Genomic DNA, 21,276 nt, shown 5'->3' with positions numbered 1-21,276 from the left:
ATTTATAGCCTTAAAGACTATAGATAGTTAGACCTTTAAGGCTTGCAAAGTGCTTTACATACATTATCTTATTTGATAATTTTCCTATTTTACACATGAGGAAACATATTCAGAACTCATGCTCTAACTATGCCAGGCCAGAACCTTCACTTTCCCACCTAAGGAACCTCACATCATTCCCTGTTGTAATCCCCACCCCAACATTCCCTTGGGATATACATACTAGTAGAGGAGACACATCCTAATTTCTTTAGTTCTGCTGCCATGGAATTAACTTGTGTCTCTTATGCCCATTAACAGGGAGATGAAACTTTGAACTTTCTTTTTTTTATTAGTTTTTCTTCTCTGCCCCTAACCTGAGTAATTTATTCATGACCTTTCCCTGCAACATCTTTAGTTTTCTAGTCATAATCATGTCCTCTGGCAGGAATCCTTTCCTCTGCGGGTGTTACTAATTACTCCCTGCAGATGGGCTTATTGGTGCTAAAGATAACACGGGAGGAAGAGGCCGGGTAGGGAATGAAGCTTCATTACTGGGGGGAGGGAGGTGGGGAGGGAAGGAGTTGGGGGTACAGATTCTTCCTCTGGTGCTTGATGGCTTATAAAATAGGGATCAGAATATCCACACCTCTCTCCTTATCTCTGTCTCTCATCAAACGAGATAACTCATATAAAGCACTTTGTAAACCTTAAATATCAGCTATTATTGTCCTTGACAATTCTGCTCCAGTCTATCATTCAGGGCTTATTATAACCTCTTCCTCTTCGTTCCCTCTATGTTTCATTCAGGCTGGCTGGTTGTCATCCACCTACCCTCTGTATCCTTGCACAAGCTATCTCCCCCAAGTGCAGGATGCATTCCCTCCTTACCTTTTGTCTCTTAGAGTCTCTGCTTTCTTTAAGGTTTGGCTCAGAAGCTTCCTTCTACAACCAAGGTTGTAGAATTATTTTAAAAAACTTTTTTTTTTTTCTTAACCAGACATTATTTCATTGGTTTAGGGAACTCAGTGGAAAAGATCTCCATCAGTACGTATTGCAACTTGCTGTGCAACTTTTTGAGGGTGGCTTATGGCAGGAATCTCAAAATGGGTCTTGGACCCCTAGGAAGCTGTGATTTGTTTCCAGGAAGGCCAGAGACTGACTCCTACGGGTTGTGTGGTCAGTTTTTCAGAGGTTGGAAGATAGACTGAATTCCAGCTTGTCTCTAACATAATCCCACTCATCCTTATCTCCCTACATGTTCCCTGTTCTGCTGCCAACCCTCTATTACTCAAACTTTTCGTTTTTTTTTTCCTCCTTGCATTTGGAGAAGGTCAGAACCCAAGCACTGTCTGGGCACCAACTTGCAGCAGTTGGACAGGTGTTATTGGAGAAATCTTCCCCAGCTCCTAAGGTTATGGGTATCTCCTAAGATCCCCATCCCAGATCAGGGAAGGTTGTGGATCACAGTAGTGGCCTGAGAGTAAGAGCCCTCTCTCCACTTTTGTTATGGGGGAGTCACAGAAGTCACATGGTTTGCAGTATAATATGTTATTATTCTATCTCCTCCTGTAATGCTGGAGAAACTGAGCAAAACAGAGATTAGAGAACAATTTAATAGCTTATTAAATGGAGAGATTACTGGGACCAAATGATTGATGTTTGGTCTCAGGGCTGAAGGAGATTATAGTCTCAAAGAATCTAACCCTGAATGTTGGATAACAAGATTCTTTTATAGGATAAAACAAGAACAATGACATAATGGGGGAGGTACCTGGATGGGGATGACCTAATGGGGGGAGCACCTAGGATGACACAATGGAAGGAGGTACTGGAGAGGTTACTGATATTCTGATATCTAAAATGGATCAAGACCTTTAACCCATCAAACATTAAGAAGGAATGATTATAGCCTAAAGATATAAAACCTTTATCTCAAACATTAAGAGGGAAAGGTTATAACCTGAGGCAGAATAACTAAATAGGATAATTATAGAAACTGGGTCAGGACATTAAAAGGGAACTGTGGCACAACACTCCAAACTTCCCTGTTTTGTGCCAAGTATCACCTGTTTGCAATCTTGGGGTCAGCTCGGGCCCTTACTACCTATTGCCCCAAGTAGACAAATGATTTCTAGCTCCATGTTTGTTCCTCTCTATTTACCCCCCTCCTTCAGGCCCTCAGCACTTTTCACGAGGACTTGTAAGAGTTGCCTCCTCACTGGCTCCTTGCCCGAGTCTCACTTCAGTCCATCCTTCAGGCTGCAGCCAAAGTGATCTTCCTAAAGGCCTGATCTGCTCAAGTACTCCACCTAGCCCACCAGTAAAAAAACCCTCTGTTACCTGGATTAAACCCTATCTCACTGGTGTCAGGAGAACATGAGTTTGTGTGTACATACGGCTTGTGTCTGGGTGCTTGAGGGCGTGTCCGTGTGAGAGCCCGGCCTAGGCTGGACACAGGATCTAAGTCCATCCTGGCACCCAGGCTGGCTGGGCGGCCTGGGCCACTCATTTCCTTAAGTGCCGTAGGTAACTCTTTTTAACCAGGGAAGGGCTCAGAAAGCTCCCCACGGCTGTGGCCCAGCTCAGCCTTTTTTTGTTCCTTCTGTGGAAGACTTCAGACAATTTACAACATAGCCCAAAGCACTCCCTGTTTCCAGCACTCGGGTGCATAATTCAGTCGCTAAGAGCTGCTCCCCTGATAGAAGGTAAGTTCCTTGAAGGAAATGTTTCATTTTTGTGTTGGTACTCCAGAGTCTAGCACAGCATCTGAAAAGAACGTACAGAGACCACATTCCCCAAAAAGAGGAAGTTAAAAATGTAAAAAAGGATGCTTCAACAAACAGTCAGATTCCATTAGTGTGCTCTCTGTGGAGACTGACAGCGTTTTTATCATGGTTTACATTGATAGAAGGAGTATCTTTAGCTAGGACTGCCCTATATCAATGAAATCACAGATTCAATCCCTATGTCTGTTTTTGTGCAAGTTCTTTAATGTATATAATTAGCTCAGAAAAAACCTTGCCTTGATGCCCAATGGCAATTAGATAGCATAAATTTATGAGTTTTTTTAAATGTGGAAAATTTATTTTCCTTGTTTATATTTTTTTACAGAGGTATTCTTTTTTTATTTATTCCAGTGAGAGGAGAAAAAAATATTTCTTGTTAATTGAAAAAAAATTAAAGTATGCTTTCCCTCTTTTTTGGTAGATAACTTCTCTCCTAAAATGTTGTCCTTATTTACATTCTCTCCAACAATCTATTGAAAGATGATTGATGTATATTTAATTCTGTCAACAAAATTTGACCGGTATTGTTGCTATTTTTCAGTCATTCATGTCCTACTCCTTGTGACCCCTTAGGCATATTCTCTCTCTCTCTCTCTTTATTAAAACTTTTTATTTTCAAAACATATGGATGAATAATTTTTCAACATTGATCCTTGCATAGCCTTAAATAGCATAAATTTTTGGAGGACTTAGGTGGCTGTCTCATGTGATTTTTTTTTCTGTTGTTCAATAGCACATAAATAGGAGCAAATAAAGGTAGATGGTGGAAGTACTCCAGGGCTGAGATTTGGCAGAGATGGCAAGAGAAGCAGGCAAAAAATTTGAGAACTGAGGATAGTATACAGTTGATTGGTTGGCCTTGGGGTAATGATTGAGGAGGAGGAAGTACGAAACTAGAACAGCAGATGACCTAAGAGACTAGGAAGAGGGAAAAGCAGTTGGGGGGGTTGGAGAGGTGTCTGGACATAGATGAAGGTTGAGGTACAGCGAGAGATTGAAGACTAAGACCTTAGGGTAAGATAGAGAAATTTTAGATTTCTGTATCATGAAAGTAGGATACTTGAGGGCAATGACAAGATCAAGAGGATGGCTGAGGAGGAGTGAAAGCCAAGTTCATAAGAGTTGAGGTTGATGAATACATCAACATAAAAATTCTTTTCAGTAAGCATTTATTATGTATCAGGCATTGTACTAGATGTTAAAAATATAAAGAAAAAAAAGCAATCTCAGCTCTTAAATTGATTACATTCAATCAAAGTTAGGGAAGAGAAGGGTGGAAACATATAAATAAATACAAAATATGAATAAATTAAAGGTAAGTTAGGGGAAGTGTTAACAACTGAAAGACAGAGCTAAGCCTTGAATGTAGTTGAGGATTCCAAGAGGTGCAGAAAAGGAAAGAGTTCATTCCAGACTTGGAGGGCAGACTGTGTACAAGGTCACAGACATTAGCAATGGAATGTTATAAATGAGAAACAAAAGGAAGCTTATGATGCTGAGTGTTGGAGGAGAATAATGTTAAGATGGGAAACACTGGTTGGAGTCAAATTGTGGAGTTTGTATTTTATCCTGGAGGCAATATAGTATCTGCAAAGTTTTTGAGCAGGAAGGTAGCATGATCAGACCAGTATTTTAGGAAAATCAATTTGGAAGTTACTCTAGTACATTATTGATGGAGCTGTGATTTGTTCCAGCTCCTAGCAAGCAATTTGGAACTATGCTCAAAAAATTATTAAACTGTAAATATTCTTTGACCCAGCAATACTACCAGCAGATCTAAAGAGATAAAAGAAAGAGGAAAAGAAGTCATATGTACAAAAAAAAAAAAAAATGAAAGCAGTTCTTTCTATGGTTGCAAAGACTTGGAAATTGAAAGATGTCCATCAACTAAGAAATGAATGTTGTAGCAATTGAATGTGATAAAATACTATTGTGCTATAAGAATTAATGAAGTTTATGGCCCCCCAAAAGATAGAGGGAAGTAAAATGGATAATTTTGATTACATGAAATTAAAAAGGTTTTGCACAAACAAAACTAATGCTACCAAAATCAGAAGGAAGATGAAAAACTGGGGAAAATTTATAGCAAATTTCTCTGATAATGGCCTTATTTCTCAAATATGTAGGGAACTAAGCCAAATTTATAAAAAGTATGAAACATTCTGAATTGATAAATGGTCAAAGAATATGAACAGTTTTTAGAAGAAATTCAAACTATCAACAATCACATGAAAAAATGCTCTAAATTACTACTGATTAACGAAATGCAAAAAAAAAAAAAAAAAACACTGAGCTACTATCTCATTCCTATCAGATCGGCTAACATGATAGAAAAAGAAATTGACAAAAGCTGAAGGGGTAGTTGAAAAATTGGGACTGTTGGTAAAGTTGTGAACCGATCCTACCATTCTGAAGAACAATTTGTAACTATGCCTAAAGAGCTATAAAACTGCACATACTTTTTGATCCAGCAACATCGCTACTAGGTCTGTATCTCAAAGAGATTAAAAAAGTAGGAAAGGATTTATTTGAATAAAAATATTTATATCAGCTATTTTTGTGGTGGCCAAGAAATGAAAACCGAGGGGATGTCCAACAACTGAGAAATGACTGGATAAATTTTGTGGTATGTGATTGTAATGAAATATTATTGTGCTATTAAAAATGATGAGGATGTGCCATCTAGGGGAGGGGGTGGGGGGTAAGAGGTGAAAAATTGGAACAAGAGGTTTGGCAATTGTTAATGCTGTAAAGTTATGATGAGGATGATTTCAGAAAAACCTGGAAAGACTTACATGAAATAATGCAGAACAAAATGAACAGGATTCAGAAAACATTGTACAGAGTAAAAGTTGCAATATTGTATGATGATCAACTGTGAATGACAGCTCTTCTTGGCAATTCAATGATCCAAGATAATCCCAGAAGAGTAATGATAAAAAAAAAATGCTATCCATCTTTAGAGAAAGAACTGATGGCATCTGAATACAGACTGAAACACACACTATTTTCTACTTTTTTTAAATTTTGGTTTTCTTCTGCACAATGACTAATAATATGTATAACACACACATATCTCAATTTATATATTGTCTCAGGGGAAGAAAAGGTAGGAAGGATGTAACTTGGAACTCAAAACTTTAAAAAACTATTGTTAAAAAAAACTATTTTTACATGTAATTGGGGAGGAAAATAAAATATTATTTTTAAAAAGTAAAGGAAAAAGGATCTTACTATACAAAAATAGTTGTAGTAACTCTTTTGTGGTAGCAAAAAATTGAAAATTGAAGAGATGCCTCTCAACCGGGAAATGGCTGAACAAATTGTGCTATATGATTGCAATGGAATATAATTGTGTTATAAGAAATGATAGAAAAGTTTCAGAAAAACCTGAAGTGACTTATATGAGTTGATGCAAACATGAAATGAATAGAAACAGGAGAATAATGTACATAGTAACAACAATATTGTAACAGCAATCAACTGTGAAATACTTAGATACACTAGTCTAAGACATCTAAGACAATTCCAAAAAATCCACGATGAAAAATGTTATCCATCTGGGGGTGGGGGATGGAGAGGGAGAAACAGAAAGAGAGAGAGAGAGAGAGAACTGAAACTCAGTTTCAGTTTCAATTCTGAGCATCTTTTCAATACAATTCAATGTCTGAGCATCTTTTTCAATCTTTATTTTTCTTGTTTTGGGGGAATGTGTATGTTTTATTACTAACATGGAAAATGTCACTAAAAATATGGAAATGTGTTTTGTATGACTTCACATGTACAATCAATATAATGCATTGCTTCTCAAGAGGTGTGAAAGGGGAGGAAAGGAGAGAATTTAAAATTTAATTTAAAAAAATTAATACTAAAATCTTTTACATGAAATTGGGAAATATCAAACACACTAAAAATGACCCCACAATTTTGGAAGAGATGATACGTGCTTACCATTCCTGATTGAGAAGTGATGAACTGAGATTGCAAATTAAGACATATCTTTTTTGGACATGGCCAATAAAATAATTTCATTTGTTTGATTATTCACATTTCTAAATGAGATTTTGTTTTTCTTGCTTTCTCATCTGAGTGGGAAGGTGGGGGGAGAGGCGAGTGGGAAGGAGAAAATTCAGGTCTGAAAATAAAATAAGGTTCAATTTTTAAAATAAAATTAGCAACTATGTATAAGATGGGTTGTGAGCAAAGTTTGGAGTTGAGAGGAAAGACTGAGCCAGGTTTGGGACTTCAACAAAAAGGAAAGAGAATGATCTTGAGCCTGTAGATAATTGGCCCCAGTTTCTGGATTGGCTGATTTATAAGCATAATGACAGCTAACACTCATACATTGGGTTTACAAAGCACTTTACATATGTTTCATATGATCTATCATGACAGTGTAAACCACACAGGAAGAAAAGATACTGAATTGAGATCTAGCATGGCACAGTGGATAGGGCACTAGACTTGGAATCAAGAAGATCTGAGTTCAAATTGTGACTCAGATGCTGACTAGCTTTGTGATTCCGGGTAAAATCACTTAACTCTTTCTGCCCCAGTTTCCTCTTCTGTAAAATGAAGGGATCAGACTCAGTAGTTCATAAAGTGCTTGGTAGTTCTAAATGTATGATGACTGGAACCAGAGGATCTGGAAGTGGTGGGGGAAAGGAGCTGGGATGGGAGATGAGAGAAGGGTACCTAGGAAGGTTGTGTTCCAAAGGTATCTGGGTTTCTGTGAATACAAAAAATAAATGGCTCTCTCCCTCCCAAGTCCTTATCTGGCTCTGTCCTTCCATTTCCCTTGTGCCCTCCAGAACCACAGTGCCATCATCACCAAACTTACTTCATCTTAGACTATTTCTTTTCATAATCCTTACATACTCCTGTATTCACAGGACTAGTGGCAGGGGAGGACCAGCTTCTGGTAATTAAAGGCACTAATAAGAACATTTGAGAGTAGAGGTCAGGGAAAGAGATGAGCTTTTTTTTCCCTTTTTGTAAAATACAGTCAGCAGTTTTCCATTAGTAAAGTTCTACAAACCATAAGGACTCAGTGAGGGAGAACCAAATTCAGCCTTTAGTGAAATGAAACAAAATTTTAGTTCTTCACTTTGCAAATTAAATGTAATTTTTTTGTTTGCTTGTGTTTAAGTCCCAGGGTGGTTTCCTCTTGAGCCAACAGTAGGTATTAAGCTAAGAAACATCAAATGAAGGAGTGGGGATTGGAAAGGAAATATAATTTTTGGGAAACATTAATACTCTTCCATCAGACTTTTCCATGATCTAGTTTTGTGACCACAGGCAAACCATTTCTACTGTTGTTTAGTTTGTAAAATCAGTGTTCCTCAAACTAACTTAATTGTGGAATACTTGGGGTCTCAAAGTATACTAAGGGGAACCCTAAATGTTGATCTATAGATATGAGATACCTCAGATTAGAGGGCATCTGGGAAATTTTGGATCTTAGTAGGGGAAATTAAATCCATTTTTATGGTGAATAATTATTGCCTATCCTAAATATTTTTTATATGTAATTTATGTATATAAATTATATATGTGCCTATATTATATGTGCACATATCTATTATATATATTTATTGGGTTAGAACTATAGGTCACTGGTAAATTCACTCTACCAATGCAGACTGATACATATATGTTATAGACGGTCTTGGACAGTAACCAGGAGTACCGAGAAATTAAATGATTTGCTCAAAGTGACCCAATTAATAGATGCCAAAGGTGGTACTTGAACCTAAGTTTCCCTGACACTTGTCTAGCTCTCTATCCATGATGGATATTTTAGAGGGTAAAAATGTCATGAACTTTTCTTTTCCTCATAGAGCCCATTGTCTGTTTTTTTTTTTAAATCTTTGGTCAAATAGATTTATTCTTGCTTTTAAAATAACATTCTTCAGGAAATTTCCAATAATGGGATTATTGGGTCTAAAAGTATCCTTTTCTTTTCTTTTTTTTTCCTTTGGTAAGAGGTTTCATTTATTTTTTTTTCCAGCTAAGTTTCTTTTTCTTTTTTTTTAAGTTAAAGCCTTTTATTTTCAAAACCTATGTATAGATAATTTTCAACATTCATCCTTGCAAAACCTTGTGTTCCAAATTTTTTTCTCTCTCCCTCCCTTCCATCCCTTCCCCTTCTTCCCCTAGACAGGAAGCAATCCAATATATGTTAAACATGTGTAATTCTTCTATACATATTTCCAGTATTATCATACTGCACAAGAAAAGTCAGATCAAAAAGGTAAAAACAATGAGAAAGAAAACAAAATGCAAGCAAACAACAAAAAGAGTGAAAATACCATGTTGTGATCCACACTCAGTTCCTCTCTGTGGGTGCTGATGGCTCTCTCCATCACAAGATCATTGGAACTGGCCTGATCACCTTAAGTGATGAAAAAAGCCACGTCCATCAGAATTGATCATTATATAATCTTGCTGTTACCATGTATAATGATCTCCTGTTCCTGCTCAGTTCACTCAGCATCAGTTCATGTCAGTCTCTCCAGGCCTTTCTGAAATCATCCTGCTGGTCATTTCTTACAGAACAATAATATTCCATAACATTCATATTCATTCTCCAACTGATGGGCAACCACTCAGTTATGGAGCCACTATTGAGTTTTAGAAAACTTTCTGTGCCTACCCTACCCTTTAAAAAGTTTGGGATATGCTGGGCTACCTGACCTTTAAGGCCTCTTCCAAATCAAACATTATATGATGCTTATACTAAGAAAAATAAAATTGGGAAAGCAAATTTATATATTTATATACATATCTATAATATATAATGAATATAATCAAGAATTGACTTTTACCCCTATTCTGACTAGAACTCAGTTGTCAAACTGAGGCAGTCATTATATCAATTCATATCAATAAAGAAATATTTATTAAGCACCTACTTACAATGTGCCAGGCATTGTGCCAGTGGCTGCGTACTGTAGTCAAAATGAGAGGAAAGGAGCAAGAAAGGGGTATCTAAAAGATTTTGGGGATCTTGTAGAAAAAGTGAATCATTGCTTTTCAGAATAGTATTTTCATGCCACAGTCCCAATCCATGTTTCTTAGATCCCTTTCTTCTTCTCTTAGACCTAGTGGTCCAAACTACCAATGGCATAAAAGAAAAAAGAAAAATGTCTAAATGAATTTGTTCATTTGGGTGATGAAGCACTGGCTCCCTTCGCCAGCGTGTAGGGTTCAATAACAGTGGACAGGGTTTCAAAAAATTGCGGCATAAATAGATGAGCCCTTTAAGGTAATAGAAACTCTGTCATCCAGGGGTGAAATATAGCCTCTGAGCCCAGTTGGGGGGTTGGGGAATCATTCCCTCTCTTGTCTTCCTCCCCACCCTCTTTACCAGTGGTGGAGCTGACGGAGAGCATTTGAAGTTGAGGAATGGCTCTGCTGACCCTTATCTGCCAGCCACCCCCAGCTAACCCCCTGCACTCAGTACACGCAGTGGGATGAGAGGGGGGAAGACGTTCTGGGAAATAAAGATGGTCTTTGCCAAGATGGATGATGTCTAGGGAAGGCACAGAAACAGCCATAATTAGTTCTGGAATCGAGAGGGTGAATTCATCAGTGCAGAGCCTGGCCTTCATCAAATAACTGGAAAGCTGGCCAGAGTGGAGGGAAGAATGGGAATGGACACAATGGGAGTGGTTTTCTCCCTCCTATTTCTGCTAAAGGAAGTCCATGTTTTGCCTGATGGCTGTTGCAGCTGACTTGTGTCCAGAAAAAACTTGACTTTATCCATGTGCCTTTCTGCCCTTACCCTCTCCTTCTTGTCCCAGAATCACAGAAATGGAAGGTTTAGAAAGGCCTTCTAGTTACCCAAAATGGTTGGTCTAGCCAGAGCAGGGGAGTTATCAGTATAAAATACCCAGCTGGCAAATAACATCTGACAATTTACCCCCAAGGAGCTCAGAAACAGTGACTTGTGAGTTACTGTACCCCATTTTGACTACTTGTTCTTTTGACAATGAGGAGAGCAGAAGATTTAACACTCCATCCTTAATGGCTGGAAATAGCCCATTCCCTTCTCCCTTCCAGCCTCCACCAGACTCTGTTCATGGGTAGTTGCTTCCATCTGGTAACCTCATTCTTTCTTCCTTCAGAGAGGGACTTGGTTAGTTCTTCCAGCTTCACTCAATTTTCCCAATCTAGGAAATCTCTCTTAGCTCCAGGAGGATGGAGCAGGGCAGGAGCCTTGAACTAAATCTTTTTTCCTTTTTAACCAGAAAATGGTCAAAGCTATGGCACTGTCTGAAGAGCCTTTGCCCGAGTTACATAGACAGTATGGGAAGAAGGCCATAACTAAGAATTACAGGGTCTTTGTTCTGACTTGTCTCACCTCCTCCAGGTTTCAGCTCGGCTCATAGGCTAACCGAGGCGATAGGGAACCAAATTTATCTCAGTATTTGAGTGCTGAGGAGCAAGATGGAGGTCTCAGGTCAGTATATGTTGACTCTGAGTCAGCAGAACTATCCAAAGTGCTGAAACAATGAAAATTCCTGAAATGAAAGCACATTACAACTATATCTTCTATTGGTATTTCCATGAGTACTAAGAACACTAATCCAATGTCTATTTATGGTATGTCTGGGTTCTCAAAAAGGCATGGTATTGTGGATAGGGTGCTAGATATTCCAGATGTTTATTAGTGTGTGAAACTAGGCAAGCTACTCAAGCTTTCTCTAGACCCTGTTTTCTCCAACTGTAAAATGAAGATGAAGTTGCACTAGATTATCTTGAGCTCCCTCCCAATTCTAAATCTAAAAAGGCCATGCCAGAAGAATGAAAACTCTGGCAGGTCTTCCCATTCACAAAGATTTACAAGCTGCACATCTATTAGCTCCTTGTACCACTCAGGTTTACAGAATGTAAAAGTTGGAAGTGATTTTTACACTCTCTTACTCACATTTCTCAACTTTAAAATTATAAAATCAAGGAACAGAGATGCAAAGTATCTCTATTTCTAGTTTACAAAATGTACCCACTTCTCTAATTACTAAGAGAGTTTAATTGATTTTATCAGTGTTCAACATTAAGTTTTTAATAACCCACTTAATTAAAAAGTATACATTTTCTTGCCCCAATGTTGGAAGGCTGAAAACAAAGTTTCCTAACTTCTCCAATATTCTCACCTCCCCCAAACACCAAATATCCAGATTACTCTGCTCCATGGACACTTTAGGAATCTTCATTGCATTCCTCCCTTCCCACCCTACCCCCTAAGTGTTCCTGGGCAAGCAGGAACTTTGTTTTCCTCAAAGACACGGGACTCTCTGTACCCCAAAGTGAGACTGTGTATTGGCAACTCCTGAGGATGAGTAATCCTGATACCCTGCCCAGTGGCTCGGCTCTGAATTAAAAGAGCCCCATCTGTTTGGGATGGGTAAAAAGGGAAATCTGTAAGAGGAAGCCAGTTTCACCAGGGCATTTTAAGCTTCTTGTTCTTTAATCTCTTTGTGCATAAATGGCCTTTCCTGTTATGATCTCTTTCCCCTTTTCTCCTTTGATTCTATCACCTTTAATAAAATGTATTTATTAATTTGGATATAAGCAATTTATTATGGGAAGGGCACTGCCTTAGGGAAGAGACACCTGAGGGGCTTATGATATGGCCCCTGGCCTCTTAGAGTTTTCAGTCTCATAGTGGGTATAACATAAAATAATGTGTTAAATGAACTAATATTTGAATTGGCCTTTCAGAGGATAGTTAGGAATTTCACAGGAAAAGGATAGAAGGACATTCATGGACAAAAGTACAGAGGTAGGAGAATATACATTTTTTTTCAGTAACTGGAAATATAGTTCAGTTTGGCTGGAGCATCAAGCATGTGGTGAATGTGAATATGAGTTGGCAGGTACCTCACCTATTAAAAATCACTCCAAGTCAAGGAACAAAAGTTATATATATATATATATATATATATATATATATATATATATATATATATATATCTCCAAGAAATGGGAGGTGGGGAAACTCATTATTTCCCCAGGAAACATTAAGTTTTTCCTTACATCCAATCAAAATCTCTATGAAACATTCACCCACTGCTTATAGTTTCATCCACAGACATCCCCTTGTGCCCTCAGAGCATCCTTTAAATGTTTGCTGACAACGATCATGTTCTCCCTAAATCTTCTCTCTCCGTGCTAAGCATCCAATTGATCTTCCTGTGGCATGGTCTCAAGACCCCTCACTACCCCTAGATGCTTTTTGTTTTCCTCCTGTTTTAGGATGTTCTTCCTAAATTGCCACACCCAAAACTGAACTCCATCCTCTGGATGTGGTCTCACAAGGAAAAGAATGATCACTTCCCACACTCTAGCTCCCTTCTTTTAAGGTAGACTAAGATTACATGAGTTAAAATTTTTTTTGCTGCTTTATTTCAATCCTGACAAATACTAAGCTTAATTCATAAAAACCCTCAGATTTTTTTTCACATAAATATTTTCTAGCTGTGCATCTTCTAACCTTGACTTGTAGATTTTTTTAAAATTAAAGTACAGAATAGTACATTTACCCAAAATAAGTTTCATTCTTTTAGATTTAATACAATAACCTTAGGACGGTGAGTCAGGGAGATCTGAATTCAAATCTCAGGCCCTGATTAGATATGTGACCCTGGACAAGTCACTTAACCCTGTTTGCCTCAGTTTCCTAACCTGTAAAATGAGATATAGAAAGAAATGGCAAACCATTCTAATATCTCTGCCAAAAAAATTCTGAAATGGGATCACAGAGAGTTGGATATAACTGAAGTGAATGAATAATGTTGTTTACAGTGTCCTGACTTTTCTTTGATTCTCTTTTCCCCCCAACATGATTAAAAAAAAACAAACCCTTTCTGGTATCCTTGCCATTCACCTCCAGACTCAGTTCATTCTGAATTTTTAGTTTTCTGACAACAAGAAATAAGGCTGGGTTGGCAGTGTGCCATCAGATCATAGAGGGTCTCGAATGCCAGGCAAAACTGTTTGATCTTTCTTAACTACTTCAGTAATTATAATGCTGTGGTAGATGATATAAGCTCTAGGAGCTTAAAAATTCCTGTCTTTGCCTGACATCCCTTAATAAAAACAATCTTTCCTATCTGTAGAACATTTAGCTTCTTCTGAAATTCAATCATTAAGGTAGCTAAGTAAGGCCATAGGACCCAGAGCTCTGGGCCTGGAGTCTAAACACCAGACTCCTAGCTGTGTGAGCCTGAGCAAGCCACTTAAACTCAATTTGCCTCAGCTTCTTCATCTGTAAAATAGGAATAATAGCACCTACTTCCCAGGTTTCTGGGAGGATCAGGTAGGATAAAAGTAAGATGATAACTGTAAAACACATTGTTCAGTGCCTGGCACAAGGCAGGGGTCTGATCAGTGTTGGTTATTATTCTTATTATTCACAACTCCCATCTCATGGCATCTCTCACAGCCTTCTGCAACCGTTCTTTCTTTGAGAAGGAGTTACAGTCTCCATTTTAAAGATGAGAAAACTGAGGCATGGAAAATTTAAGTGATTTGCCCAAATCATGAAATCAATTTGGAGCACAGCCAGAACTTGAATCCAGGTCTCCTGGCCCAGGCTGGCCCACTGCACTTTATACATTCTGTCCCAATTAAACAGAGCTTCCTCTTTTCCCTGCTCTCCCATCTTATATTTTCTCCTAGGAAACAGAAACTGCAGTCAATACATTACTGTTCACTCTGACTCCTCTGACCCTTAAGTACTGTGAATCAGGGCAGCTGCTTTTTTCAGTGCCCTGGGCTTGTTTGTCAATTGATTACAGAAGCATAGATTTATTGCTACAAAGGAGGATGTAAGGAAGAGAGGAAGGGAGAAAGGAAAGGAGGGAGGGAAGAACTGAAAGGGAGAAAGAAGGAAAAAAGGGAGAGATCATGAAAGGGAGTGAGAAATGGAGGGAAGGAGAGAAAGGGGAAAAAAGGGAAGAAGGAAAGGAGAGGGAAGAAGGAATGGAGGAGGGAAGATGGAAGGAAGGAAATAAGGGAAAGAGAAAGAAAGGAGGAGGGAAGGAGGGAGGGAGGGATTGAAGGGAAGAAAAAGTCAGGGAGATAGGATGAGAGGGAGGGAGGAAGGGAGAGAAAAAGAAGGAAGAGAGGGAGGAGGGAAAATGGAAGGAAGGAAATAAGGGAGAGATGAAGAAAGGGAGGGAGAAATTAGAGGGAAGAAAGAAGTAAGAAAGGGAGAAAGGATGAGGAGGGAGGAAGGGAAAGAAAAAGGGAAGAAGGAAGGAAGGTAGAGGAGAGAATGGAGGAGGGAAGATGGAAAGAAAGAAATAAAGGAGAAAGGGAAGTAGAGAGGGAGTGAGAAATTACTTATTAAACATCTCCTATTTGCCAGGCACTGTGCTAAGCACTTTACAAATATTTCATTTGATATTCACGGAAACTCTGACAGGTCAGCATTATATTGTCATCCTTATCTTAAAGTTAAGGAAACTGAGGTACTTAACTTAGGTTAAGTGACTTGCCTAAGATCACACAGCCAGGAAGTGTTAAGTGTCTGAGGCCAGGTCCTCCTGACTTCAGGGCTGGGGATCTACCCACTGTACCACCTGGTTACCTCCACATATGCTTTTAAAGTACCTAATGAAACATGCCTCTCTTCAATATTGAGATGATTCAGACTAGTTCCAACTGTTCAGTGAGGAAGAGAGCCATCTACACCCAGAGAGAGACTGTGGGAGCTGAGTGTGGATCACAAGATAGCATTCTCTTGCATTTTATTTTGCTTCTCTTTTTTTTTCTTGTGTGGCAAGATAATTGTATATGTATGCATTTATTGGATTTAATATTTATGTTTAACATATATTGGACGACTTGCCATCTAGGGGAGGAGGTAGGGAGAGGGGGAAGTTGGAGGTTTTACAAGGGCTAATGTTGGAAGAATTGTCCACGCATGTGCTTTGAAAAATAAAAAGCTTTAATAAAAAAAATAAACTCCCTAATGCAGTCAGAGCATTGAACTAAGTACAAGGGGAGATAGATAGGAGGTTTGTCCTTAAGAAGCAAATCTAGTCTAATGAGGTGAGAACATGACACAAATAAAATTAGTATTATAGTTTTCTAAAAGTGAATAAAAGAACCGGTGGAGGCTGCATGAGGTCTGGGGCAGAGAGGAGGTCATGACTGACTGCAAAGCTCAGGGAAGGCTCCCTGGAGGAGGGAGGCTTTGCCTTAGGGACAGACAGGAGAGAAAGAGGAGGTACAGAATTATGACAGTCAGCACTGGTGCAGGGGACAGCAAACGGTTCAGTGTGACTGGAACTCGAAGTTCCTGAAGGAGAGTTTCAAGAGATGAAACTGGAAAGGCTGGTCTCAAATGTCAGACCAAGGAGTGTAAGTTTTTCTCATTAGGAAACCACTGAAAGGTTCTCGGCAGAGGTTTGACAGGAACAGATTTCTGCATAAGGTAGATGAGTCTGACATCGGTGTCCTACCCTACTCCCTTCTCTTGGTGTGTTTGTGTGTGGAAATACCAATTTAGACCATTTCTGAGGGCTCTGTCTCACTGCCCATCCCCTCTGTATGGGGTAGTTAATCACAATGCACACTCCGTGCCCTGAACTTTTCAAAGTTCTCACAATCACACGCAAAACACAATTAATAATTCATTTGAAAATGAGACATACCTCCCCCTTCTCAGGAGAGAGGTATGAGGCTGTGGATGTGGAAGGTGCTGTATGCTCCCAGATACCATTACTGTATCAGTTAGCTTTGATTAAATGTCTTTGTTAAAAGGTTGGGCTTAATGACTACTCGGAAGGACTTAGGATGAAAAATCCTATCCGTACCCAGAAAAGAAACTGATTGTATCTGATTAGAGAGTCAAGTATTCTCTCTCTTTCTGTCTCTCTCTGTCTCTGTCTCTCTCAACTTAATTTTTCTTGAGGGTTTTTATTTTCATTAGAGTGAGAGATCTATTTTTTTCCCACAACTTGCTTTTATGGAAATGTTTTGCATAACTTCACAAGTGCTTTCTTAATTGTGGGTAGAAATAAGGGAGAGAACTTAGAACTCAAAAAATTTAAAAAGAAATCTAAAAAAAAGTTCGGCTCAGAGTATATGGAATATAAGGAGAAATGACAGAGAACAAAAGCAAAAGGCAACAATGAAACTTAAAACAAATCATTATCTATTGATGGTCAGAACCCTGTGAAGGCGGTAGGGCAAGCATCATTATCCTATTCCATCTGGAAAAAAACAAAAGCCCAGAGGACTTGTTCTCAAGGTCACAGAGCCAATTAGTGGCAGAGTTGAAATGAGAACTCAGGTGTCCTAATTTCCAATCCAGTGATCTTTCCACTAAACTGCCCAGTCAATTGCCACAGATTAGAGGCTATTATTCTCCCTGAGCAGTGATGGCCCCACCTGAGGCCATGTGCCCTGATGGCGGGGTCTCCTCCCCGGCCAGAACTTGACCAAATGTCAGAGCAGCCTGGGAACTCCCACCTGGCAGGTGAGATGTCTTTCAGTTAGGGCCTTATGCAGCCCCTTCAGGACCTCCCATGTTTCTCAGGCTAGCTGACAACAGGCTGAGAGACACCCAGGGAGGACAATCCATTGTCCCATAATCACCCCCATCTCTTAGCTTAGACACTGCCAGCTGAGGACTCCAGACGAGCCCGTTCAAGTATAATGAGGCTGAATGGGGCCGGGAGGATGGAGATGGATAGGAGCCGGCCAGGTTTCATCAGGGTAGCTGAGCGTGCAATCTGTCTTAGCCCAGATCCTCTGGCAATCTCGACAGTGAGATGACTCAGATGGAACAGTGAAGTTCCCTGAAGTTGCAGGGGAGGGGAGGGTGCATTCAGTCAATGAACAGGAAATAAGTCACTGGGCGCCTAGCTTTCCACAAGTCCCATCCTGAAGGGGTTGGAGTCTCTCTGACCCCGGAACATCCCTGAGCTCGGCTGGGAATCACAGGCGGTTTTGTCATTAAAGGCTGGATTGATTATCTGCCCTGTACTTTGCTTCTTTACCTTCACAGTTCTTCCCTTCCCCTCCTGTTATGGCTCCCCTGGCAGACAGCCAGTACCTCAATGAAATGACTCCATTGACTGGTGCTAAAAATGCCTCGAGACATTATATATAAAATCATTTTGTAAAACTCTCTCACTGTTACCAAAGCTAAACACTTTGAATCTCCCTATTTTGGTCTCTGTCACAAATAAGTAGCTTCTTTTCCCTAAGATGCACACAAGGCTCGGGAAGAAATGGGCCTGAGAGATTTCATTTTATAGATTAGGAAACTGGATACTAGAGAGACCATCACTGGCCCAAGCTCAGAGGGCTGGGTGGAAGCAGGACTGCTGGGTCTCCTGAATCAAATCCAAGGCTCTCCAACATACTGTACCCTACTCTCAGGGGTGATCTTGCGCACCCACTCAATATCACCTGGATGTAGGTGTTCTTACCAGGGGGAGAGGGCCCCCCACGGTGGGATTTCGTCCAGGACCATGACACTCTGGATTACTAATTGATAGGAATTCTGCCATTGGGCTGGCATCCCTCTATTGACCCTCTTCTCTTAAGTGACACTGAGGTGGCAAAATCATGCCATTTACTGGCAAAGAAGGCAGGATGAGACGTGGGCCTTCTAGCTCTCCCACCCACTTCAAGCCCCTTGATTCCCAAATGTGATAACCCAAGAGTTAGTGCTTACATAAAACATCACAACAAGATGCCTTGGTCACCTCTGTGTTCTCCCCTGGCAGAAATATTGTCTCTGCTAAGGGATCCAAGGCCATGGCTGACCTCTTGGATGTCCCCTCTGTTCCAAATACTTGCCTTCTTTACAACCAGTCTGCCTGAGCCCCACGGTTGTGAATCACTTAATTCTATACTTATTGAGTGTCCAGGAGCAGAGAATTGGGGGTCTCTCTCCCTCTTCCCCAGATTCTGGTGCTCAGAGGTCCAGTTCTCCCCCTGGTGTCCCCTTACCATGAAGCCTGGGGCACAAGTGCAGCTCCCTGTGATGCTGTGACAGTCTGCCCCATTCTGACAGGCACATAGCAGCCGACAGCCCTCTCCATAGGAGCCAGCAGGACAGGATTCGTTACAGTGAGGGCTGGCCCAGCCTGCGTGGCACGTGCACGCTCCCGACACAGGATGGCAGCTGGGAAGGAGAGAGAGAGAGATGCTGGTCACGGATAAAGGAAGGACAGACAGTACCAGGTCCTCTCACAGGGCAGGAAGGAGAAGGCCCCTCATCGGATGGCTAGTTATCTGATGGCAAATTCCCACCGATTGCTGGATTTTACCCAGAGCCAGGCAGAATGTACCATTTCAGTCTTAGCTACAACCAGCACCTTGATACACAGTCCCCTCCCCCTCCCCCCCCCCAGTTTTGCAGTACTATTTGCCATTTCTTGAATAACTCTCAGCCTTTTCTACCTCCAGGCCTTTGCTCTGCCTTTCCCTCTGTCTTAAATAGCCTCTTCTTGGATCTTCTTCACTTCCTGTACTGAGCTTTCCTTGATCCCTCCTTACCCTTCCCCATTCCAAGCGGAATTTATTTCACCCTCCTCAGGACTACCATAACCTTTAAAAATTTTCTTTTCAATTATTACATATTTATTTTTTCAACCTCCCACCTCCTCCATCTACTGTGAAAAAGAAAAAGAATTCTTCTATATATAAACAACAGTCAAACAAAACAAATACCATAACCTTTTATATTACTCCTATGGCACTTAGGTTTTGTGTGTGTGTGTGTGTGTGTGTGTGTGTGTGTGTGTGTGTGTGTGTGTGTCTTACAGCCTATAGTATATATATAGTGTTATAGTTAAGACAGAGGGACTATTTCCCCAATACCTAGCACAGTGTTTGCTGCAGAGGGGCTCAGTCGTGTCTCCTGAAGGCCTAAGGTCTCCTAGAGCCAAAACTTATACCTGGTTCTGGTTTCTGGCTTTCAGTGTTCCTTCCACTATACCACAGTGTCTCCAACTGATCAGGAAAACTAAAAACGAGGCTTGGAGCTTCAGTTCCTTCTCTTCAAGATGTGGGGGCTATAGAGCTACCCACTTCCCAGGGATATGTCTTGACTTACAATGGGTGGGAAAGAGTATTGGGAGAGGAAATTGATTTTAAGGGGTTAGACAGGGTCTTTGTTCCCCTGGATGGCCCTCAAAAATAGAATTGTGAACCAAGAGATATCCATTGGTGGGAAAAATGAGGGTTAGTCTATTCTGATCTACTGCAGAGGGGTCGGGAGCATGACAGCGGTCATGGATGCCCTGGAACAGATTAAAATACCACTGGAAAATATTTAACAAAATAAATAAAAATACAATGCCACATAGATGGTATTAGTTTGAGGTTTTCTAAATCAGTAATGGGGCCTACAGGGATCCTGGTTTCTAGCTGAGTCTGACACCATTGGTCTGACTGTTCTCCATAAGAAAGAAGAAATGAGCTTATAGGGGATCACAAAGGATCTAGATAATAAGTAAAGTAGTAGAACTTGCTAACAATGGAAGGGATGGTAGGGCTCTTGAGAAGAATTGGAGAGATTTGTATCAGTGTGAAGCTGGTTATGTCTGTTCCTACTTTGGAATGGAGTGAATGAGTATGTGTGTCTAGGAGGGAAGAACAGGATGATGGGGAGAGCTCAGACTATGTCTGAGAACCTAGCTCTTTCTGGTAATCTCAGACAAGGCTTGCAATTATTGATGTTTAGTTGGATTTCTTTCTTTTTTTTTTTTTTTTGCCTACTGTTTTTCCATTTCTCCCAGATACCGATTAATCACAGATTAATAGGAACTGAAAGCTAAACATTACAAGAATATTTTAAGGGTAGAGTTTTGTGCAGTCTCTCCTCGATTGCACATACTATGAGATTTTTATCAATGCTGCATCTGTTGGCTTAATCCAATCTTTCAAAGGAAATATATGATCTGGGCTGCTGGAATCCTTCCATGACAATTCAATTGCAGGGGGCACATTCAGAAGCCAGGTCTGTCTCTCTGTCTCTGTCTCTCCCCCTCTCTCCCTCCCTCTGTGTGTGTGTGTGTGTGTGTGTGTGTGTGTGTATCTCTGTGTCTTTGTCCCTGTCTCTGTCTCTCTCTCTCTCATTTGTTTCTATTATTAAGGAAATGATTCCTTTGCAAAGTGCAGGAAATAACTCAAATTTTTATTGGTGATTTCTCTCTCTCTCTCTGAGATGGAACTGGGGGAGAGCTGAATGGTGCCAGAATTCTGTGGGGGGGAGGTCAGAGCTCTCGGTTTTGGTCTATTTCTGTCCCCTTCCTAGGCAATAACAGAATTTCAGACTTGGAAGAAGTCTCAGTGACTGTTCAATCCCCAATCCATCAGAATTGAAAACACTTTCCACACTGTCTGAGAAGTGACCAAACAATCTCCATTTGAAGCTTTCCAAAAAAAAAGGGGGGGGGAGGGATTCACCATCTCTAGAGACACTCCATTGCTGTTTTGGATACTTCTGATTATTTGGAAATTTTTCCTTGTATTA

The 21,276-nt window shown here is 40.2% G+C and overlaps 1 protein-coding gene across 1 annotated transcript in view; it reads right to left on the bottom strand.

Moving 5' to 3' along the window:
• The window catches only part of MEGF11 (multiple EGF like domains 11), an 80,899-nt gene that overhangs the window by 43,598 nt on the left and 16,025 nt on the right, over positions 1–21,276 (bottom strand). Inside the window, exon 5 of the mRNA XM_031949347.1 lies at positions 18,747–18,921. Coding sequence (XP_031805207.1) covers positions 18,747–18,921 — 175 coding nt within the window. The remainder of the gene's footprint in view (positions 1–18,746; positions 18,922–21,276) is intronic.

This window comes from Sarcophilus harrisii, chromosome 2, assembly GCF_902635505.1.
Source record: "Sarcophilus harrisii chromosome 2, mSarHar1.11, whole genome shotgun sequence".
Lineage (NCBI taxonomy): Eukaryota > Metazoa > Chordata > Mammalia > Dasyuromorphia > Dasyuridae > Sarcophilus > Sarcophilus harrisii.
Note: the sequence above shows the minus strand (reverse complement) of the source record. Positions and strands in the feature narration are given on the sequence as shown.